General features: G+C 40.3%; 2 protein-coding genes across 2 annotated transcripts; both read right to left on the minus strand.

The window, feature by feature from the left end:
• Positions 1–5,831: 5,831 nt before the first annotated feature.
• On the minus strand, positions 5,832–7,864 carry LOC137934626 (geraniol 8-hydroxylase-like). Its single transcript, XM_068779073.1, has 2 exons — positions 6,760–7,864; positions 5,832–6,656 (listed from the first exon to the last, which is right to left on the minus strand). The coding sequence occupies exons 1-2, from the start codon at positions 7,687–7,689 to the stop codon at positions 6,030–6,032; spliced, it is 1,557 nt and encodes a 518-aa protein (XP_068635174.1). The 5' UTR covers positions 7,690–7,864; the 3' UTR covers positions 5,832–6,029.
• Positions 7,865–20,946: 13,082 nt separating this feature from the next.
• On the minus strand, positions 20,947–22,606 carry LOC137934247 (geraniol 8-hydroxylase-like). The gene is made up of 2 exons (XM_068778524.1): positions 21,677–22,606; positions 20,947–21,573 (listed from the first exon to the last, which is right to left on the minus strand). The coding sequence occupies exons 1-2, from the start codon at positions 22,604–22,606 to the stop codon at positions 20,947–20,949; spliced, it is 1,557 nt and encodes a 518-aa protein (XP_068634625.1).
• Positions 22,607–25,054: the final 2,448 nt, after the last annotated feature.

Here is a 25,054-nt window from a genome sequence, read left to right on the forward strand (position 1 = left end):
GATTGTAAGATAAGCTGAATTAGGAGAAGAAGAGAGTAAGAGCAAACGTGCTTGAGGTTATGTTAGATTGAGATTTCTATTTTTGAGGCACAGTTGTAGTTAGATTTATGCTATGTAAAGGCAGATCTATGTTTATAAATTGCTACATGAAGTTTCAATTTGGAATAGCAGAGAAATGTCCTAAGTACAAGGCAAGAAGGATACAACTTCCACTGCTGCCTCTACGACAAGACGGATAATATCAAGCCTAGTATAGAATTCATTCACACTTCTGAAAACACACTCGACACACACCAATACAAATGAAAGAAAAAGGGCAGAAGCAGAGCAGATTGCTATTCCCCCCAATGAACTCCATTAGAGGGGATTGAAGGTGGGGGCACTTGTATCAGCGAGATACTTCTCTACAGCTCTAGCCATCCTGTCCATCTGTGCGAGGTTCTGATCCACTATAGAGTCATTGGCAGTGAACTCGCATTTTATCTCACACATGATTATCGTTTTAATCCTTGAGGCATTTGGACCGTCTCCACAATTTCAAAGCAGAGCAGGTAGAAAGTGAAACCCACGTCAAAACTCCACCTTCAATGGTGTCCGTCTCCTTCACCCCGGTTCTCATGATCGATCGTCACCCACCTCTCTTTGTATGCTCCATAAGGACCTCTTGTAAGTTCACAACATGATCATTCATTTCAAAAAATTTCACTTACCATGAAAGGTCAGCTTGAAGCTGCTGTAATGGAGGCCTTACCTAGTGGAAGTGCACCAAAGATGATGGTTCTGACGCCACCATCACCAATAACTTCCTGCTTCCCACGAAAATTAGGAATTGTTTTGACAACTTCTGATAGCTTCCGATAGATCGTGTCAAAGTGAAACTGGTTGCCATTAAAATCAAAGGCAAAGCATTTGTGTGGTGGGAGCAATTGAGGCGATCACTAGACCGGCAGGGCAAGGCCAAGATCACTGATTGGGAGAAGATGAAGAAGAAGATGAAGGGTTACTTCCTTAATTTCGGCCACACTCAAACCTTGTTTCAGCGACTTCATTCATTGATGCAAAGCACGAGATCGGTTGATGATTACACGAAAGAGTTCTATCGATTGATAGCCCAGAATGATTTATCTGAGACGAAAGAGCAGATAGTGGCATGGTATTTGGGGGGATTACGACTACCCTTGTAGGACGTCCTCGTCTTCACTCGTTGTGGACCATTTCTGAAGCACACCAGCGTGCACTTGCTGTGGAAAAACAACAGAACAGGAGGCCAATGATCTGAAGCGATCAAAGCAGTCAGCCAGTTCGCCCTCAAGAATCCTGTTCTACATAACAACCACCACAAAGTAATTCTAACTCAAATATTAGATGTTTCCGACTGAGTGTAGGAAGGCTGCTAGTCAGAAAGGCAAAAATCTCCTGATTGAGGAAGACGTGGTAGACGAAACTGAAGGGATTGGAGAGCCTGTGTATGACGATGAAGAAGATAGAGATGTGTTGCATGGAGATAGTCATTCGTTCGTAAGAGTCTATTGACTCCCAAGGGTGATTCAGGGGACGATTAGTTGAGAAACAATATTTTCCACATGACCTGCACAGTTGCAGATAAAGTCTGCAAGATGATCTTTGACAGTGGTAGTTGTGAGAATGTAGTGTTTGAAGAGACTATCCAGAAATTGCAGTTGAAGACTGATCGTCATCCCAAGCCGTCCAAATTGTTGTGGCTAAATAAAGGCGATGCCTATTTTTTTTTTATCAAGATGAAATATTTTGATAATGTTTGGTGTGATGTTGTGTCTATAGATGTTTGTCATGTATTGTTAGGCAGACCTTGGCAGTATGATCACAATGTTATTCATGATGGGCAGAAAAATACATATTCCCTTAGCATCAAAGAGAAGAAGATTGTGTTGGCACCTCGTCGAGAATGACCCACTCCTACCCCAATAGCCCAATAATACTAACTTGCTTTCAATGTCCAGGTTTTTAGTTGAGATAGAGCGTGGAGACGTGGTCTATGATCTACTGCCTTACGGGATTAGTGCAGCAGATGTGAATCCAGATGTACCAGCAGAGGTGCAGCAGCTACTAGTAGAGTTTTTTGACCTGATGCCAGAGGATCTTCCTCCTAGGCTACCCCTATGAGAGATATTCAGCATCAGATTGACCTTGTTCTGGGTTCCAGTTTGCCTAATCGATCGGCGTATCGTTTCAGTCCCAAAGAATTTGAAGAGTTGCAGCGATAGGTGGTAGAGTTGCTGGAGAGGGGTTACATCCGTGAGAGTATGAGCCCATGTGCAGTTCCTGCCCTGCTAGGGCCGAAGAAAGATGGCTCTTGGTGTATGTGTGTTGATAGCAGAGCAATCAATAGGATTGCAGTGAAATACAGGTTTCCAATTCCCCGCCTGGATGATATGTTAGATCAGTTGTCCGGTTCTAAGGTCTTCTCAAAAATTGACCTTAAAAGCGGATACCACCAGATTAGAATAAAGGCTGGAGATGAGTGGCAGACAGTGTTTAAGACGCAACATGGGTTGTCTGAGTGGATGGTCATGCCTTTTGGGTTGTCCAATGCGCCCAATACATTTATGAGATTTATACATCAGGTTTTACGACCTTTCATGGGAAAATTCATTGTAGTTTACTACGACGATATCCTCATTTATAGTCTGACATGGGCATCACATTTTGATAACCTCCGTGATGTTTTTGATATGTTGAGGATGGAGTGCCTGTTCATCACTCAGATGAAGTGTTCTTTCTTCACTACTTCTGTAACTTTTCTTGGTTTTGTTGTGTCTACTGATAGTGTTCATGCAGATCCATCGAAGATAGATACGGTCTTGGAGTGGCCCAAACCAAATACCTTGCAAATGTCAGAAGTTTTCATAGCTTGGCGTCCTTCTACCGTCGGTTCATTAGAAACTTCAACACTCTGATTGCTCCTATCACGGAGTGCCTCAAGGGACATGGTTTCCAGTGGTCCGAGGAGGTGGGGTCCAGTTTTCAACTGTTCAAGCAAAAGATGACAGAGGGCACCAGTTTTGGCACTTCCTGATTTTGAGAATGTGTTTGAGGTAAATTGTGATGCATCTGGGGTTGACATTGGTGGTGTTCTGAGTCAAGAGGGGCACCCAATAGCTTTTTTCAGTGAGAAGCTATCAGGATCAAAGAAGAATTATTCCACATATGATCTGGAGTTTTATGCCATAGTCCAGTCCCTAAAGCATTGGCGTCACTACCTAGTATAGAGGGAGTTCATTCTTATCACTGATCATGAGGCCCTGAAGTACATCAATGGCCAACACAAGCTGAGTAAACGGCATGCCAAGTGGGTGGCGTACTTGCACGAGTTCACGTTTGCACTGAGGCACCAAGAAGGGAGTCTGAATCATGTTGCAAATGCACTGAACCGTCGTACGTTACTCCTCACCACCATGAGCGCAAGAGTTGTAGGATTTGAGGCTTTCTCTGATATGTATGCTGCAGATCCTTCATTCGGGAGGATACTTCGGGAGGTAACTGATGGTCAACGACATGATTTTATTGTGCATAATGGTTATCTGTTTCGTGGATTACAGTTGTGCATTCTAGAGTGTTCACAAAGGCAGCTGATTATTAGTGAACTTCATAACGAGAATCACTTTGGGCGAGATAAGACGTTGACTTTGATGTCTTCTAGCTATTACTGGCCCAAATTGACCAGTGACGTGGCTCATTATGTGGAGCGTTGTTAGGTGTGCCAACGGTCCAAGGGAGTTCTCACTAATGCAGGCTTGTACACACCTTTACCTGTACCTGAAGTCCCTTGGTTTGTTGTCTGTATGGACTTTGTGTTGGGCTTACCCCGTATCCAACGGGCCGTGGATTCTATTTTGGTTGTGGTTGACAGGTTTTCCAAGATGGCCCATTTTGTAACTTGTAGGAAAACAAAGGATGTTACACGGATCACCCATCTTTACTTCGAGGAGATTGTGCGTTTACATGGTGTTCCCCGCTCCATTACTTCAGATTGTGACACCAAGTTCATGAGTCATTTCTGGAGGAGTTTATGGGAGAAACTGGGGATGAAGTTAAATTTTAGTAGTGCCTACCACCCTCAGACAAATGGTCAGACCGAGGTGGTGAACCGAAGTTTGAGGAACCTTTTGAAGAGTTTGGCAGGAACTAAATCGAAACAGTGGGATTTGGCATTACCTCAAGCAGAATTTGCCTATAACAGGTCAAAACACAGAACCACAGGAATGAGCCCATTTGAGATTGTCTATGGTCAGAATCCATCTGGGGTGCTTGACTTAGCCCCTATTCCACGTGTGGGTCGTTTGTCACAAGGCAAATGAGATGGCAGAACATCTTCGGGGTATCCATGAGCAGGTGAAGCTGGCCATTCATGAGAGTAATGCCAAGTACAAGGTTAAGGTCAACAGTCACCGTCGTCAGGTACTTTTTGATATTGGTGATTAGTTTGGGCAGTCTTAACTCGTAATCGTTTTCCTATTGGAGAGTATAATAAGCTTAAGGAGCGAAAGATTGGACCCTGTGAGGTCCTGCAGAGGATCGATGATAACACCTACCGACTGTGCCTTCCCAGTCATTTGAGGACTTCTGATGTCTTTAATGTCAAACAGCTGAGTCTTTGTTTTGTGGATTCCGATGAAGCTATTGTGAACTCGAGGGCGAGTTCTTTCCAACCCGAGGCGACTGATGCAGGAGAATCCGAGTCAGATGATGCTGAGTTGTCAGATAACATGTTGTTGGCATTGAGATACCTTGAGTTGGCAGATCAACACAAAGAGTGTGGGTAGTCGTGGTTATCAAGCTTCGTTCGGAAGTGATTCTGAACCCGAGTTGGGCCAGATTTTTTGCGTGGTTATTGGGGTTTGCTATTTTGGCCAAAATTCTAATAATGACCATCTTTAGCTATACAGCCAGACTTGTGGGCTGATTTTTGACAATTATTGGATGTCATAATTTTGAATCGAACATCGGAGGGGTTCCTTTGTGTTTTTGGGGGCGAATCTCTTGTGTTCTTCCCCTGTGAATTATCTATTGAACTAGCCTGCAGGATAATCGCTATTATGTCCGGCGTCAAATCCCTTCGCTATTCATTGATGAATGTTCCACCAACCCTTGTAATCATCATCATCATCATCGTGTGATTAAAAATAATGAACTCATTGTTTAGGGGAATTCTGTTCTCCCGGATGAAGCTTCGTTGCTGCTTTGCTTAGTGCCGTCTTTATTCAACTGGGCCAGATGGTCAAGAATTATTATATTCTACAAACCAATAATTGTGTCTTTCGATTTCTGGATTAGTTTTCTATTTGTAAAGTTTGCGCACTCGAATGTGGATATCGAATTACATGTCTTACTGTTAAAGTGGGAATCGGAGTCTGATTAGAAAGATAGGGATTGATCAAGTGGGTCATTGTGATTGAAATATAGAAGTTGAGAAGTTGTGGTGGCAAAGGTGTTGAGGTTGAGAAGGTGCATTAGTTGTTGAAATTTATGTAAGAGAAGTTATTTGAGTTGATGTGTTGATGTTGAAAAGTTGTTTGCTGAGCTATAAAATTTAATAGAAGTTGACAAGTGGCATTAGCTGGTGGACTAACAATTTATGGAAGGATTGTGAAGCACCTAAAAGTCCTAAGTGTACTTTGTTTGTTATTGCTTCTACTTGTACTTATATCATTGTGTTTAGACATAAATTTTAAAATAAGCTTTGCACTTTAAATCAAATGAAAGAACAAGAGCACACACACAAGAACCAAGTGAAAGAAGTTGAAATTATATAAAAAATAATAATTAACAAACTTATTCATCCCTTCCTCTAAGTTTGTTCCTCCATTGAACCTTACATTATAAGATTTACGTGCCTACTACTTGTCAACGAGATATGCACTTGCCAATTGAAATATCTTCTCATGATTAATTCTTGCAAAACATAAACTTTTCCAAGAAGAGATGTAATCAAGTAAGATTATAAAGGCACATATAACTTATAGATTTCTCAAACACTTGTGACAACTTCCTCAATCATAGACCTTTGGGTCAGACAGCCGTGGTGTAGGGATTGCTTCCAATGGGACAATTTTCTTCATTACAATCCCAAACTTCTCAGACATGTCAGGCTTTGTTCCTTGTGGCAGCTGCCAATTGAAAGAGTGCAGGAGGGAAGCCAAAACATACAAGTTCAGTCTCTCTGCCAAGGGGATCCCAACGCACACCCTCCTTCCTGACCCAAATGGTACGTATCGAAAATCATTCAAACTAGAGTCAAGTTTGCTTCCATCGTTTAAGAATCTCTCCGGCCTGAACTCCAAAGGGTCGTCCCAGAGATGAGGATCCCTGTGGATGGACCAAGCGTTCACCAGAACTTGTGTGCCTTCTGGGATGGTGTAGCCCCCAACAACGGAAGTTTGGCTTGGCCGTCGCGGGGTCAGGAGTGGAACAACTGGATACAAACGCATTACCTCTTTAACAACTGCTTTCAAGTAATGCAACTCGGGGACATGGAACTCTTCTACCATCTGATGCAATCCAACTACTCGGTCTACTTCTCTTTGGACTTTTCTCATGATCTCGGGTTGTTTCAGCATCTGTGCCATCGTCCACTCAATTGTTGTTGACGTCGTATCTGTGCCTGCCAACACCAGATCCTATTGACATAAGAAGCACCAGGGAAATGTGAGACATTAAATTGAAGAAAGATACGTGAAATAACATCGATATTATTAGGATGGTAACCATGGATGAACTTACCACGATCAAGGCCTTCACCTGATTTAAACTCAAAGCCGTGTCTGCATCTCCTCCCTCTTTGTAGGTCCTTAAAAGCGTTTGCAGAATATCTTCGTTTCCTCGGCTCTTGCTGTCGCCCTCGTCGGTCTTCAACCTCTCATTTATCATTGGATCAAAGATCCTATCGAACCACTGCAGATTACCCTTTGCTTTCAAAGCTAAACCCTGCAAATCGAACCTGGCTAGCAGTGGGAAAAAATCTGAAACATTGGGCTTCCCCAGGTGCTCCACCACATCATCTACAACCCGTCGAAAATCGGCACCTATTCGATCCTTCTCTTCTCCGTGAAGCTTACCACCCCATATCGTGCTGGATATCACGTTGAGAGCCGCAACGAATGCCTTCTCTGCTACATCAACTCGAGTCCCTACCTTGAGATACACATCATGGACCAACTCACGGACCTCTAGTCTTCTAATACCGGAGGTGGCATCGAGTCTGGAAGTAGCCATTACTTCCCGGACGCAAGTCTTTCTCATGAGACGCCATAGTGGGCCGTTTGGGGACCAAACCATATCTGAACCTCCATAAGCCATGATCCAGCCGTACTGCGGGGGATCACGGTTGGCGAAGATGGTGTCCTGGTCTTTAAAAATCTCTTTGGCCAGAGATGGAGACGACAACACGACGCAGAGTTTACTACCAAGTCGAAGACTAAAGATGGGTCCGTAGGTCCGTGCAAGCTCCGCATAGAAGCGATGGAGATCCGGACGAAGAAAAGGAAGGTAGCCAACCAGAGGCAGGCCTCGTGGCCCTGGAGGCAACGGCAAGCTCCCCTTCTCCCGTTTCTTCCACGCCCAAGCGAACCACCACCAGATCACGAGGCTGAGCATGGAGATCATGAGTTCATATTTTACGATTGTAATGACAGAACCATGATCTGCAGCCATAGTCACCAGGATGGATTCAGAACGTTCTCGTATGTTATGTATAATATATAAGCAATCTAGTAGACGGCATGACGTCCTCAGGGATGAAAATTCCTTTTCTTTCTTCTGAAATCTTGACCACCAGAAAACGTCTGTCGCACTTACAGCTTCCTTGTAGTCGTCGACGGCTGTTAAGGATAACTCGGTATTTCACCCGCCGGTGGAAATTTATCACTGCATGCCCAGATTTTCTTATATCTGTCGCTCTTACAGCTTCCTAGTAGTCGTCCGACCTTATCTGCTCATCCTTACGGATATTTTGATCTCGTTCACGAAAACGTTTCGATGAATGAATTATGAGGATAACAATGGGAACCACTAATATCTTTAAGATAAGCTACAGCACATGAGATTCGACGGTTTTTGTCAAAATATCATCTGTATTTTCAATCTCTGCACTCTTCTAATTTACATAATTTATACAAAAAAATAGAATACATAAATCCTTAGATTTTCTTTTGAAATCTCTTAGAGGATAAATCAGAATCCTCTGATTTCTCTCGGGATTCAACTCATGCTGATACTTCCCTTCAAATTGGTGCATATAGATCTTTGATGCCCATCTTGCCAAGTTCGTTGTAGAAGTTCTTGCCGCATACCGTTCTTTTAAATATGTCTGTCAATTGGTCTTCAAATTTAACAAACTGAAATTGAATTATCTTGGCTTCATGGTTTTGCTTGATGAAGTGTTGATCTACTTCCACATGTTTAGTCCGATCATACTGAACCGGATCATGCGACATAACAATAACCGTTTTGATATCATAGAATAAATTCATCTCATAGCTTGGGGCAAAACCAATTTCGGTTATTAGTCACTGAAGTCAGGGAAGCTCACAAAGACCCTTAGCCATCCCACGAAACTTGGCTTCAACACTTGATAATGCTACCACATTTTGCTTTTTACTTCTCCATGTAACTAGGTTCTCTCCAACAAACATAAAATTTTTTGCCCAATCAACATTTGTATTACCTTCAACCCTTAGGTGGTTATTTCCTGATAACATAAGTCTTTTCCCATAGAGGACTTTAGGTACCAAAGAATTTGATGCACAACATTCATATGATCTTCACTTGGACAGTACATGAATTGGTTTACTACACTTACTACATAGGCCATATCAGGTCGTGAATGGGAGTGAGAAATAAGTTTCCCAACCAACCTCTAGTACCTTCCTTTATTTGTTGGCACTTGGTTTGGGTATTCTCCAAGCTTATGATTTTGGATTATTGGGGTATCTTCAGGCTTACACTCCAGTAGTCCAACTTCAGATAATAAATCTAGGATATATTTTCGTTAGAAAAGAAATATGCCTTGCTTAGATCTAGCAACTTCAATTCCCATAATTATTTGAGCCCTCCCTGATTTTTCATCTCAAATTTTGTTGCCAGTTGCTCTTGAAGTTTTACTATTTCTTCTGGGTCATCTCCTACAATGATTATATCGTCTACATAAATTATCAAAGTTGTTACCTTACCCCGTTGATGCTTTAAGAATAGCGTATGATATGAGTTTCAATCTTTTAACACTCTTCTGATTTACATAATTTATACATAAAAATAGAATATATAAATCCTTGGATTTCCTCCTGAAATATCTCAGAGGATAAATCAGAATCCTCTGATTTCTCTCAGACGATAAATTATAATCCTTTGATTTGCCAATGACATTTTGAGGAGATCTGACAACAACAACCGCTTGCAATAGGAGAGCTTCGGTCTTTGAATTTTTTGGGGAATTATGCAACTTCTTTTCCATATCTCGTCTTGGAGTGGTTTCTACTCCCTATAAAAGAAACTTGATTGTAATAAATCCATAGATTTGAGGATGACTTTGAATTTAGAAGATCGTTCAACTTAACTTATAAACATTTACCAACAATTGCTTTATCATTAATTACAATTTTAACGTTAGGTGGGGGGCACACATCCACCTTCAACAATTGCTTTATCATTAATTACAATTTTAACGTTAGGTGGGGGGCACACATCCACCTCCAACAATTGCTTTATCATTAATTACAATTTTAATGACAAAAAACAAAATATCATCACATATGCAAATCCTATCTCTTTGAAATGACCGCTAGGAAAAAGCACTTAGGTAGAAGTAATTTCACAAACCAAAAAAAAAAGATAAAAAAGACATATCTCGTGGCATTTGCTGGTTTTTGGTCGAGGAAGAAATGAAAAGAAAAATAAGAAAGAGAACTTAGGAAGAAGAAGAGAAGGAGAAATAGACACCAAAAATTCAGGAAATAGTTCATTTGTGTAAGGTTGGTAATCTATTTCTTGATGAGTTCTGAAAGCCCCACTGACCTTTTGGGTGATCAAGAACGGCAAAGGTAGTTGACTCCACTGAAAAAATAGCCTTCTCTCATATCACATTCTCATCCTCTACACGGTTTCATACTAGACCATTTGATGAACCTCCCATGTCATTTCCTTTCTGGCAATTATGACCATATATTTTGTTTTTTTCATTCATTTCGTGATGTTATTACAAAGAATACACTGTTGCAATAGGAAACTTTCTAATGTTCCTAATGATAATAAGTAGAGAATAATTCTCAACGTTCACGAGAATTAGTTGAGAAACCTAACATTCCTTCGGAGAACAAATCCAGCTTTTTGGTCTTCTTTGACTAATTAGAGAATGATCTTGCACCTTTTGCCCTCTTGCTTGATTTCTTTCAATTCACAGCTGCCACAAGGAACGAAACTTGGCATGTCCAAAAAACTTGCGTTTACTATGAAAAAAATTGTGCTTCTACTTGCAGTCTCTACTCCACGATCTTTCGACCACAGGGAACCCCTCCTTTGGAATGAACCCTCTGAGTTCAAGCCAGAGAGATTCTTAGTAGAAGACAACAAATGTGATTTCAGAGGCAATAACTTCAGATACATTCCTTTTGGGACGGGAAGGAGGGTATGCATTGGGAAAGAATTCTCTTGCTGATTTTGGCTTCTTCGTTGCATTCTTTAGATTGGCAGCTGCCGAAAGGAATGAACCATGACGTGACTGAGAAGTTTGGATTTGTAATGAAGAAGGTTGTGCCACTGGCTGCAATCCTAGTCCACGGCTTTCAGACCCAAAGCTTTAAAATTGAATTACTATATATTCTTAGTTTGAGTTTTAACGAGTGTTTGAGAAAACCATACCAATACTCCAATATCTGCCACTATGATCTCAGTATGGTTGATGATGAACACCTTGAAGTTGCGCTTTGATGATTAAATGGCGTTAATGTTCCCATTGGTTTTAAAATCCAGAGATTGTACTCTTCTTATCCTAATAACAGATCAAACTATTTTGATCATGTTTTTTGTTCTTGTTTCTGGAATTTTAGTTGGTCTAGTGAAAGTATCATATCCAATTTCTTTTTGTAAGGTCCCATGGGGAAAAAATATGGAGATTTGTTAACTTTTGCTACTATTTTAACTTCTTTTGGTTAATCCTTATGTGTGTATTTATCTTTTCAGTTAATAAAAGTACAAGATAAATTTTATAATTGATGTTTATGTTTATAATCAAAGTATAAGCATAAACAATCTCATATAAACTATAAGAAGGATTTTTAAGTGGTTCACAATCCTTCTATGAATTGCTAATCCACCCCCCAAGATGATTTTAGCAACTTGAGGCTTCACTAACTTTGGGTTCCCTTACATCATCTACAACAAATTGCCACTAAAGCCAATTACAATGCTACCTACACAGGAAATTATACCACTCAATTGATCACAACAGCTAATTTACAATATCACCCTGTCCTCCCAACTTAGATTACAACAGCTAACTAGGTACACTACTAGAAAGAGATTCTTCATCAACTCACTAGGCTATACTAGTCTAGACCAACAAAGTGATTTTAAGCAGCTCATTAAGTTCACCAGCCTAGAGACATAAAGAAATTTTTGCACTGCTTGCCTACACAAGGTTCCTCCAACAATAAATCCAATTTGCCAACCTCTATTTCTCAATGACAACAATTTTTCTCAAATTCTTTGGAGTAAAAATGGTCTTGATCATTCAAGGTTTGACCCTAATTACAAAGATTACGCGCTTATAATGTAGCCCAATGTAATTTGCCTCTCTATAGGCTAATTTAATAATCTAAGTTCAAACAAACAGGTACACTGATATCAAGTATCTACAATTGTAATCAGTAACTTAAACTAACCCTTAATGATTGGATTTGAAAGTATAGGCAGCTCATATTGCCCTTAGTGAATTCACTTGAAAATATAGGCAATTCAAGATAATCCTTAATGATTTAATTTAAAAATTGGCTTAATGTAAAATTGGGATTAGTTTCAAATTTGGAAATGCTCATAAAATAATTCAATATAATATTTGATTTCAAAGTATAGCACATGAGTAGTAATCTTAACTTTAATGAATGATGTGAAAGTGCTATGGTTCTAATTCAGTATACTTGACCAAGTATAATTATTTATTTTCATAACTCCATCGATTAGCTCATTGAGAAAAGGAGAGAAGGCATGTTGGGGAGAAAACAAGAGGAAGAATGAGGTTATGGACTTGTGTCCTAACCCTCCCTATGAAACTCTATTTATAGATGGATAAAACTATAGTATAATAATTATGCCCCTTAAACTTAAACTAATTAGATCAGTGCCATCTTCATGAGATGACTCTTATTTATCATCATGCCACCACTCTTGGACATTTGGGCCTACCTTGATCGGGGGGACTTGAGCCCATCTTCCACCTCCCTTGGACATGTGGGCCTTCCTTGGTCATGTAGGCTTGAGCCCATCTTCTAACACACCTCCCTTGGATGTGTGGGTCTTCCTTGGTCGTGTGAGTTTGAACCCATCTTCCAACACTGCCCTTTAAACTGGGTGTGAGAGAACATCATCAACGCCCAAGTTGCTGCAAATCGTGAATAAAATCTTCCCGTATAAAATCGCAATCCATTATATCTTCCAATATTACCCTCAAGTTGGTGATCTCTTTATTCATTACCAAGAGACCCAACTGGCATAATATAAGAGAAGAAAAATCACTCCTAGCCATATGAAAAACTCCATACTCCAATTAGATGGTTATAGTCAGAAAAGCAGCCCAACTATGGGGCACATAGTCTACTCACTTTCTAAGGGTAGCTCAAAAAACACCTCTTGGGTGAATAATAGACTTGACTCACGTTGGATGTTCGGCATACTCATATCCTGTAGGTAGGGGTGGCTTTGAATCGAGCCGGTTCACGAGTGGCTCAAGCTCGCTTGGTTCGATTCGGTATACCTGGATCTCGAACAGAGTATGAGATCCAGATAAAGCTCGTTTGTGTTAACGAGTCGAGCTCGGCTGAGTCATGATTCAGTTTGAAAGCTCGCGAGCCGGCTCGTTAACGGGCTCGAGAGTCGGGGACTCGGAAGTTGGAGCTGGAGAGGGGGGGGGGGGGGGGGGGGGGTTCTTCCTCCTCTCTTCACCGTCGAGCCCCTCCGTCGACAGCTACTCGTCGGCCGCCTTCGCCGCTTGGTTCCATTTTTCCTTCAATTTCTTCTACCCCTCGTCGACCTTCGCCTCTTTTTCTGTCGCCGCCGTCATCTCTGACGATAATCCTGCCCCGTTGGACCTCTTTCGTCGGCGTCGTCTCGGCGGAGAAAACCCAAAAAACCAGATACCTTATTAAAAAAATCATATAATTTTATAAGTAGATTTTACTACCAAGATAGGCAAGAAAATTGTATAGAAAATTTTTTAATAAGTATTTGACAGTTGATGTTGTAATACTTTTAGCATGAGGCAATTTTCATAGCAATTTTGTGTTTGATATTTTATTTGATTAAAAATTTATCAATAAGTATAATATTATATTAGATTGATTATTAATTTTTATTTATTTTCCTAGAAGAGGCAATAAGAGGTCCATTTAACTTTCTTAAGAAAATTTTAAAATATTTCATATAATTTTCTAGTGAATCTCTAATAGTAACATGATTTTATTTAAAGGACTTTTTGGAAATATGTAGCATAGGAAAACATTTTTAGTTTTTCCTTGAATATAAATTTTCAACCAGGGGTACTATGGAAGTCATAGTAAATTTATGGTCAGATTCAAATATTACAAAATAAGCTAAACAACATTTGGTGTAAAAAAGATTAATATTGGTGTGTTTTAATCCATTATCCAAATTCAATCCTTGTAGAATTTAGGATCTCTTGAGAGGAACTTTAGATCAACGAGGAAGAAGAAGAAGAAGAGAGAAGGAGAGGAGAAGAAGAAGGACGTGGAAGGAGAGATTTTGGAATAAGGGAGAAGAGGTTTGCGTCAAAGTGAAAATGAGGGCTGGACGAATTTGTGGAAAGAGAGGAGAGTGCTTCAATGCTCTACCTCTTACCCAATGCCTTTATTTATAGTCTTTACAATGCCCTTAGGGCTACAACTTGATGAAATAAAAGACATAAAAAGAACACATATTTACACCTCTGTGCCATCTTTAAGTGAAGTATCATATTTCACACATGTGCAACTCCTTTGACGTGTGAGTTTCTTGCCTTGATCGTGTGGGCTTGAGCCCATCTTCCAACGCTCCCCCTCAAGCTGGAGGAGAAAAGATATCATAAATACCCAGCTTGCCACATATAAATGATAGGATTTTAGATGTAACAGGTTTAGTGAGAATATCAGCTACTTGTTCTTGAGATGACACATGTTTGAGAGAGATTATTCATGCTTGAAACTTCTCCTGTATGAATGACAATCCACCTCAATATGTTTAGTTCTTTCATGAAAAACTAGATTTGAAGTAATATGAATGGCTGCTTGATTATCACAATGCAGACCCATGGACCCTTTTTTATAAAAACCTAACTCGGTAAGAAGGGTCCTAACCTAATTCTATCATCAGGTGATTCAGGCCAATATGCACTTGAGAAGCCTTTTATGTTGAAGTGCCCATGTTTTTTATACATCAATCCTCTTCCTAGAGCTCCTTTTAGGTAACGTAATATTCTCTCTAAAGCCTGCCAGTGGGTAATTTGTGGTTTGTGCATGAATTGACTCACCATACTTACAATATATAATATGTCTGGCCTAGTTACCGTGAGATAAATCAGTTTTCCCACGAGTCTTTGATATTTGCCAATATCAATATCTTCTTCATTTTTGGCACATAATTTTATATTTGTATCCATAGGTGTGTCGACTATTCTACAACCCTTCATTCATGTTTCTTCAAGGAAATCCAAGATATATTTTATTTGAGATAATATTATCCCATGTTTGGATTGAAGAACTTCTATACACAAAAAATATTTAAGCATACCATGATCTTTAGTCTTGAATTCCTGACATATCATCTTTTTCACCTCTTGTATGTTAAGCGCATCATCACTGGTTAAGATAATATCATCCACATATACGGCCAATAATATTTTCCCTTTGACAATATCTTTATAATATACGGAATGATCAACTGAGCACCGATGAAAACCAAACCGTAGAAGTGTTTGACTAAATTTATCAAACCAAGCTCGAGGGGACTGCTTAAGACCATATAAAGATTTTTTTAACCGGCATACTGAATCCCCCTCAACCACATAACCAGGTGGTTGAACCATATAAATTTTCTCACTTATATCACCATTTAAAAAAACATTTTTAACATCCTATTGATAGACGGGTCATGATGAGTTAGCAGCAATAAATAAGATGATGTGTACCTAATTCAATTTTGCAACAGGAGAGAAGGTCTCCTCATAATCTATCTCATAGCACTGCATATAGCCTTTAACAACAAGTAGATCTTTAAGACGAGTAACCGATCCATCAGATTATGTTTTACTGAAAAAACCCATCTACAACCAACCGGTCTTTTACCTTTTGGGAGTGATGTTAAGGACCAGTTTTGATTTTCATATAGGGCATGCATTTCTTCATCCATAGCCGCCTTTCAACCAGAATGACTCAGAGCCTCCTGATACGACTGTGGAAGGGAAGTAGAAGAAAGAGACGCAAGGAACTTAAAACACTTGGAAGACAAGTGATGGTGAGACATAAAATTTGAGATAGGATGCGAAGTAGTACAAGAACGACGTGTTTTTCTTAAAACAATAGGCCGAGTATCAAATTCTGGCCCATACATAGGAGGAGAAGGACTTACCTCTGGTGGATCCGACAACTCCACAGGATTGAAAGGCACAAGCGGACAAGGAGTGATAGAAGGACAAGTCCATGCTGGAAGAGCATCATGAGAGGAGTAGAAGGAGGTGTCCTCAAAGAAAGTCACATCCCTAGAGATAAGCATCCTCCGAAGGGTAGGATTGTAACAGACATAACCTTTCTGGGTGCGAGAGTACCCCAAAAAAATGCACCTCATAGACCGAGGATCAAGTTTATTTTTATGCGGGGATGTAACATGAACAAAACACGTACATCCAAACACTTTCAAAGGAAAAGAAAAAGTATCATCACCATTAAATAACACAGAGTAAGGAGTTTTATGATTAAGAACTAATTAAGGTAACCTATTAATAAGAAAGCATGTTGTAAGTATAACATGAGGCCAATAGAAATAGGGTACATTTATGGAGTGGAGGAGGCCCCGTGCAACTTCAAGAAGATGACGATTCTTCCTTTTAGCAACACCATTTTGTTGAGGAGTATAGGCACATGATGTTTGATGAATAAGCCCATTACTCTCAAAAAATGATTTGAATTCATTAGACATGAATTCCTTGGCATTATCAGATTTAAGGATTTGAATTTTCTTCCCAAATTGTGTCAAGACCATAACATGAAAATTTTTAAACAAAGGAAGAATTTTTTAACACTCTTTAAATAAATATAACCAAGTCACTCGGGTAAAATCATCAACAAAAATGACAAAATATTTAACTTGGGAAATATTTGAGACACATAAAGGTCTCCATACATCAGAATGTATTAGCTCAAAAGGAGCAATATTTGTAGTTGTAAGACGAGGAGAATATGTGGTCTTTACACATGTGCAACTCCTTTGACGTGTGAGTTTCTTGCCTTGAGCTTGTGGCTTGAGCCCATCTTCCAACAATCCTGAACCTCCCTATCATTTTTTTTAAAAATTTATGCATAATTTTATATATAATATATTTGACATATGTTTTATCTAGAGTATTAAATGTAGATTACGCTCGAACTTGGTTAAAATTATTAGGCTCGGGCTCGATTACAATTTTAGGTTTGAGGTTAGGGTCGACTCAAGCTCGAGTTCAAAATATTTAAATCAAGCTCGACTCAAACATAGGAAGGTTTGGACTTAGCTGGATTTGATGTCACCCTTATGCCCAATTTTAAGTAGAGGTCATGCACAATTTTATGTAGAGATCATGTCTAATTTTATGTAAAATGTATGCATAATTTTATATATAATTTATTTTACATGTATTTTTTGAAAAGTTTTAAATGTATGTTGGAGCTCGAACTCGAGACATGTATTTTTTAAACAATTTTATATGACTGTTGAATCTCGAGCTCTACTTGAACTCGGTTAAAATTATTGGGCTCGAACTCGACAAAAATTTTAGGCTCGAGCCTAGGCTCGGCTCGAGCTCGAGTTCGAAATATTTAAATCAAACTCGGCTCGAACATAGGCAAGTTCAGGCTCGGCTCGGCTCGATGCAACCCATACCTATAGGTAGTGGTTGTATAGTCATTTTTCATATATAATTTAGGACTTTTTCATATTGATCTCGAGCAAAAGAGGGCGAGGAGAAGGAAGAGAAGGAGAGGAAGGAAGAGAAGAAGAGAATAAGAGAGAAAGAGAGAGAGAGAGAGAGTTTAGAGATCAGATTCCAAGAGAAGTGAGAGGCGAGATTGAGAAGTAAGGAGAGAACTTAATGCTCTACTTCTTAGCCAATGGCCTCTATTTATAATTTTTACAATACCTTTAGGGCTACAACATTACAAGAGAAGAAACATAAATAGACAAGTAATTACATCTTCATGCTATCTTTTTTAGAAGACTTCTTATTTACAAATATGCCACCTCTTGGACGTGTGGGCTTGAGCCCATCTTCTAACACTCTCCCTCAACCTGGAGGAGAGAAAACATCATAAATACCCAACTTGCCACATGTAAAAGATAGAATCTTAGACATACCCAGTTTAGTAAGAATATCTGCTACTTGCTCTTGTGATAAAACATATTTGAGGGAAATTATACCCGTTTGAAATTTTTTCTGTATAAAGTGGCAGTCCACCTCAATGTGTTTGATCCTTTCATGGAATACTAGATTTGAAGTTATATGAATAGCTACTTGGTTATCACAATATAGACCCATATAACCTCGTTTATAAAATCTTAATTCAGTAAGAAGGGACCTAATCCATAGGAGTTCACTGATTGTGTGAGGCATAGCATTGTATTCTGCATAAGATCTCGCAACAATATTTTGCTTCTTGCTTCTCCCAATAACTAGGTTACCTCCAACAAGAGTGCAATATCCAAAAGTTCCTGTCATTAGGTGATCCAACCCAATTTGCATATGTCTATGTTGAAGTAGCCATTTTTCTTATAGAGTAATCCTCTTCCTAGGGCTCCTTTTAAGTATCGTAATATCCTTTCCAAGGCTTGCCAATGGATGAGTTGTGGTTTATGCATGTACTAACTGACTACACTTACGACATTTGATATGGCTGGTCTAGTTACCATGAGGTAAGTTTGCCACAAGTCTTAGATATTTGCCAATATCAATGTTTTCTCGTTTCTTCGAGGAGGTCCAAGACATACTTCATATGAGATAATATTATCTCATACTTGGACTGAAGAACTTCTTTGCTCAGAAAATAATTTAGAGGATCAAGATCTTTAGTTTTAAATTCATGACATATCATGTTTTTTACTTCTTATATCCTATTCGCATCATTGCCGGTTAAGACAATATCATCAACATATACAAACAATAATATGTTTCCTTTCAAGGTATCTTTAATAAATACCGAATGATCTACTGAGCACCGAAGAAATCCAAACCGTTGTAGTGATTGGTTAAATTTATTAAACTGGGCCTGAGGGGACTGTTTAAGCCCTTATAAGGACTTCTTTAAGAGGCATACAGACTCTCCTTCAACCACATAACAAATTTTTTTTAAAATTCAAAATGGATCCGAGGACAAGGAGAGGAGTCAATCCCTTTGTGCATAAATTCAAATTTACCAATTTTCCAAGCTCAGATCGTAATCTTTAAAGATCTCTTAGGGCAGAGACAGGGATGACGTAGAGTTTACTGGCGAGGCGAAGATTGAAGATGGGTCCATAAGTTTGACCAAGCTCAGCATAGAAGCGGTGGAGGTCTAGGCGAAGAAAGGGAATGAAGCCAACCAGAGGCATGCTTCGTGGCTCTGGAGGTAACGACAAGCTGCCCTTGTCCCTTCTCTCCCATACCCAGAAGGAGAACCAAAAGATCAGAAGGCTAACAATGGAGATGATAAATTCATGTTTCAGGTTGTACAACATAGAACCAAATCTGTAGCCATAATTGCTAGAATCGACTTAAAGGATCTGTTGATGCTTACGATGAAACAGCGAATTGAAGGGATGTTACATGATAACCTTCAACCTTGCATGAAATCACGAAGAGGGTGTCAGCTGAGTCCGGTTGAATGTGTTTCATGAGGATCTAATATTCTCAACGTATAAAGATGTTGAATTCCTCAATCTAAATTCAGTTGCTGAAGTTGGGACACTCGATGCAACCTGAATTTCACAAGGGCTGAGATCGTGTAGTAACATGTCAAGTCATATCATTGTAGAGCAGAAAAGCACTTTTCTTTTCTTTTTTATTTTTCATTCATGGAACGGAGAGCTCCATTGTAGTACTAAAGGTTGTAGAATTGTCTAAAGAAAATGATCGCTATTACTGTATTGGCTTGTTGTGTGGAGCAAATAAATGTTAGTATACACAACAAGAGTAAATATCAAGCTTGTTCTGAGACACTAGATTTGACACCAAAAAGAAACCCATCTAATATGCTTTGTTCAAGCAATTTTTAGATTTTTTTTTAAGGTGCAACTTGGCATAATTGAGGCTGTTGTGATCCTGACGTTTACATATGATATACATTTGCATGTAATACATATAAATTATTTGTCTCAATTAGCAGCCTTCATTATGGTGTAAGTGGTAAATTAGCCTATTGAGAGGTAAATTACACTAGGCTATATCTTAAGCAAATAAACCTTACTAATTGAGAGAAGTTACTGGAGCTGAGTTTTAGAAGTAACAAAGTTGTTGTGGTTGAAATATAGAAGTTGAGAAGTTGTGGTGGCTAAGGTGTTGAGGTTGAGAAGGTGCATTGGTTGCTGAAATTTATGTAAGAGAAGTTATTTGAGTTGAGATGTTGATGTTGAGAAGTTGTTGTTGTTGAGCTATAGAAGTTAGGAATTGGTTGTGATGAAGAATAGAAGTTGACAAGTAGCATTAGCCGTTGTAAGTTGTAAAACCTTGTGTATAAATAAGTGGTAGTGAAAATCTCTCAGAAGGTCTACGCCGGTGAACCTAGTGAGCTGTTGAAAATTCCTATATGGGTCTAGATTTGTATAACCTATTGAGCTGCTGGAAAATCCCTTTGTGGGTCTAGGTTAGTATACTTAGCTATCTGCTATTAATCTAGGTAAGGATGTATCATTGTAAAATTGTTATTTTTGTCAATCGACTGGTGTAAATCCCTATATGGGTAATATTATAATTGGCTTTAGATGCAATTTTTTGCAAATATCGCATGGAAACCCAAAAGCTTAGTGGAGCTCTCAAAGTGTTAAAATATTTCGAGGGGGTGGACTAGCAATTTATGGAAGGATTGTGAACCACCTAAAAATCCTATTTGTACTTTGTTTGTTTTTGCTTCTGCTTGTATATATATCAATGTGTATAAGCATAAATTATAAATTAAGTTTTATACTTTAAATCAATTGAAAGAACAAAAACACGCACACAAGAACCAAGTGAAAGAAATTAAAATTATAAAAAAAATGAACAAACATATTCATCCCTTCCTCCAGGTTTGTTCCTCATCGGCCCTTACAATATATTATAACATTTAAGTGCCCACTTGACATACACTTGCCAATTGAAATATCTTCTCAGGATTAATATTTGTAAAACATAAGTTTTCCCATAAGAGATGAAGTAAGATTATAAAGGCACATATAACTAATTGTTTTCTCAAACACTTGTGACAAGTCAGACTATGAATAGTAACGTCCTCAATCATAGACCTTTGGGTCAGACAGCCGTGGTGTAGGGATTGCTTCCAGTGGGACAATTTTCTTCATTACAATCCCAAACTTCTCAGACATGTCAGGCTTTGTTCCTTGTGGCAGCTGCCAATTGAAAGAGTGCAGGAGGGAAGCCAAAACATACAAGGTCAGTCTCTCTGCCAAGGGGATCCCAACGCACACCCTCCTTCCTGACCCAAATGGTAGGTATCGAAAATCATTCACACTAGAGTCAAGTTTGCTTCCATCGTTTAAGAATCTCTCCGGCCTGAACTCCAAAGGGTCGTCCCAAAGCTGAGGATCCCTGTGGATGACCCAAGAGTTCACCACAACTTGTGTGCCTTCTGGGATGGTGTAGCCCCCAACAACGGAAGTTTGGCTTGGGCGTCGCGGGATCAGGAGTGGAGCAACTGGATACAAACGCATTACCTCTTTGACCACTGCTTTCAAGTAATGCAACTCGGGGACATGGAACTCTTCTACTATCTGATGCAATCCAACTACTCGGTCTACTTCTCTTTGGACTTTTCTCATGATCTCGGGTTGTTTCAGCATCTGTGCCATCGTCCACTCAATTGTTGTTGACGTCGTATCTGTGCCTGCCAACACCAGATCCTATTGACATAAGAAGAACCAGGGAAATGTGAGACATTAAATTGAAGAAAGATACGTGAAATAACATCGATATTATTAGGATGGTAACCATGGATGAACTTACCACGATCAAGGCCTTCACCTGATTTAAACTCAAAGCCGTGTCAGCATCTCCTCCCTCTTTGTAGGTCCTTAAAAGCGTTTGCAGAATATCTTCGTTTCCTCGGCTCTTGCTGTCGCCCTCGTCGGTCTTCAACCTCTCATTTATCATTGGATCAAAGATCCTATCGAACCACTGTAGATTACCCTTTGCTTTCAAAGAAAAACCCTGCAAATCGAACCTGGCTAGCAGTGGAAAAAAATCTGAAACATTGGGCTTCCCCAGCTGCTCTACCACGTCATCTACTACCCGTCGAAACTCGGCACCGATTCGATCCTTCTCCTCTCCGTGAAGCTTACCACCCCATATCGTGCTGGATATCACGTTGAGAGCCGCAACAAATGCCTTCTCTGCAACATCAACTCGAGTCCCTACCTTGAGATACACATCATGGACCAACTCACGAACCTCTAGTCTTCTAATACCGGAGGTGGCATTGAGTTTGGAAGTAGCCATTACTTCCCGGACGCAAGTCTTTCTCACGAGACGCCATAGTGGGCCGTTTGGGGACCAAACCATATCTGAACCTCCAGAAGCCATGATCCAGCCGAACTGCGGGGGGTCGTGGTTGGCGAAGATGGTGTCCTGGTCTTTAAAAATCTCTTTGGCCAGAGATGGAGACGACAACACGACGCAGAGTTTACTACCAAGTCGAAGAGAAAAGATGGGTCCGTAGGTCCGTGCAAGCTCCGCATAGAAGCGATGGAGGTCCGGACGAACAAAAGGAAGGTAGCCAACCAGAGGCAAGCCTCGTGGTCCTGGAGGCAACGGCAAGATCCCCTTCTCCCGTTTCTTCCACGCCCAAGCGAACCACCACCAGATCACGAGGCTGAGCATGGAGATCATGAGTTCATATTTTACGATTGTAATGACAGAACCATGATCTGCAGCCATAGTCACCAGGATGGATTCAGAACGCTCTCGTATGTTATGTATATATAAGCAATCTAGTAAACGGCACGACGTCCTCAGGGATGAAAATTCCTTTTCTTTCTTCTGAAATCCTCCTAGTAGTCGTCGATAGCTGCTAAGGATAACTCGAAATTCCTCCCGCCGGTGGAAATTTATCATTGCAGGCCCAGATTTTCCTATATGAGATTTTTTAGTTGACTTCCAAGGAAGAGCAACTCCGTAGATCCTCTGATTTTCTCCTGCCAAAATTCCTTTTTGAAAGTTCTTCCGTGGAACTTTTTTTTTTTTCCCACTATGTCATTATCAATCGCAATACTACACCTGCTTTATAGACGGAATTTAAGACCTGATGCAACGTAAAGGCTGCTCGATTGTTTATCAATATTTACTGTAGACAGTCAAAATAAGTTTTGATAGAAGGAAAGGAGAATGATAGAATACCAAAATCAATTGTGGATAGTTTTTCTCTCCTAGGTTGAATCTGTTTACATGATGAGGTATTTATACATTGCAGAGTGTATTCTAGACCCTTCTGGAATACATGGTAGGGAATACAGTATTCTAGACTTTTCTAGGAATACATTACCCATTGACACCTTCTGGATTCTTCTGGAGGTGCTGCTGAGGTGTGGAAGTCTCTTTACTGCTGATACCCCCCGGCGAGCCCAGCAGGCCTGGCAGGACTGTGAGGCTCGATCGAAGTGTGCAAAACCTGGTGATGGATAGGGGCTTGGTGAAGACATCGGCGATCTGATCTTTACTGGAAAGGAAGGAAACTTGAAGAGTCTTGTTATGGACACGATCGCGAACAAAATGATAATCAATGTCGACATGTTTGGTTCGAGAATGCATCACAGGATTCACAGATAAGTAAGTGGCCCCCAGATTATCACAATAGAGAATGGGTGGCTGAGATAAGTAGATTCCCAATTCAGACAATAAGGATTGGACCCAAACTAGCTCACACGTAGCATGAGCCAAGGCCTTGTATTCAGCCTCCGTGCTGGACCGAGCGATAGTAGTTTGTTTTTTTGAACTCCAGCAGATGAGATTTGTGCCATAGAATAAACAATAGCCACTGGTAGATTTTCGGTCGTCGGGGCATCCTGCCCAGTCGGCATCAGAGAAGGCAGCCAAAACAGGGGCCGGAGAAGAAGTGAGAGTCAGACCATAATCCAGAGTCTGTTTCAAATACCGTAAGATCCGTTTCACAGATTGCCAATGAGAAAGACAAGGAGCATGCATAAATTGACAGACACGATTGACTGAGAAGGCTAAATCAGGTCGAGTGAAGAGAAGATATTGGAGGCTGCCCACCACACTCCTGTACAGAGAAGGATCTTCCATAGATGTAGAATCAAAAGCAGAAAGTTTAGTGGAGGGAGACATAGGAGTGCCAACAGGATTACAATTAGTCATATTGGTCTTGTGCAGTAAATCAAGGATATATTTTCGTTGGGACAGAAAAATCCCATGCGGAGTTCTGTGACACTCAATACCCAGGAAATAATGAAGATCACCAAGATCTTTGACGGGAAAATCAACACTGAGCAATTGAACAAGTTGAGTAATGGTAAAGCTATCGGAGCCAGTAAGGAGAATGTCATCAACATAAACTAAGAGATACAAGACAATAGACTGATGGCGGTAGATGAATAAAGAAGTGTCAGATTTGGAGATGACAAAGCCAAATTCAAGGAGTTTGCTGCTCAAACGGGCATACCACGCACGAGGGGCCTGTTTAAGGCCATAGAGAGCACGATTGAGCTTGCAGACATAAGTGGGAAATTGAGGGTGAACAAAGCCACTGGGCTGAGACATAAAGACCGTTTCATCCAACGTGCCATGAAGAAAAACATTTTGAATATCTAATTGATGAACCGACCAACTGTTAGAGAGGGCAATGGAAAGAACTAACCTGATGGTTGTCGGTTTGACAACTGGACTGAAAGTTTCAGAATAGTCCAAACCCTCGAGTTGACTGTATCCCTTGGCAACAAGTCGCGCTTTCCGCCGCTCGACCGAGCCATTTGAGAGGTATTTTGTTTTGAAGATCCAGCGGCAGCCCACAACATGCTGAGAGGGGGAGGGAGGAACTAAGGTCCAGGTATTGTTGGAGAGAAGGGCTTCGAATTCGAGTTGCATCGCACGACGCCATTCTGGGTATTTTGAGGCTTCAGTGACAGAGGAGGGTTCATCGGGAGTGACACGGGATGTGAGGAGGGCTTGAGGGGGTGGCCAGGCAACAGTACCGTCGGTCCGGATTTTGGGAAAATGGAGGTTGGATTTGGATCGGGTTTGCATGGGATGAGGACGGGAAATGGGGGAAGAGGAGATGACGGAAGACTCGGGAAGTGCAGGCTCACGAGGGGGAGATGAGGGCAATGGTAATAGTGGGGAAGAGGGTCTAGTGGGTGGGGTCAGAGGCGG

The sequence above is a fragment of the Aristolochia californica genome, unplaced genomic scaffold (genome assembly GCF_029961685.1).
Source record: "Aristolochia californica isolate CCGP_79_NKW_82.1479 unplaced genomic scaffold, dmAriCali1.0.hap1 SCAF_6, whole genome shotgun sequence".
Lineage (NCBI taxonomy): Eukaryota > Viridiplantae > Streptophyta > Magnoliopsida > Piperales > Aristolochiaceae > Aristolochia > Aristolochia californica.

Coding starts and splice junctions, on each gene's coding strand:
- LOC137934247 (XM_068778524.1), bottom strand. CDS start 22,606: ATGGCTGCAGATCATGGTTCTGTCATTACAATCGTAAAATATGAACTC. Junction 21,574..21,676: donor AGGTGAAGGCCTTGATCGTG/GTAAGTTCATCC, acceptor TTATGTCAATAG/GATCTGGTGTTGGCAGGCAC.
- LOC137934626 (XM_068779073.1), bottom strand. CDS start 7,689: ATGGCTGCAGATCATGGTTCTGTCATTACAATCGTAAAATATGAACTC. Junction 6,657..6,759: donor AGGTGAAGGCCTTGATCGTG/GTAAGTTCATCC, acceptor TTATGTCAATAG/GATCTGGTGTTGGCAGGCAC.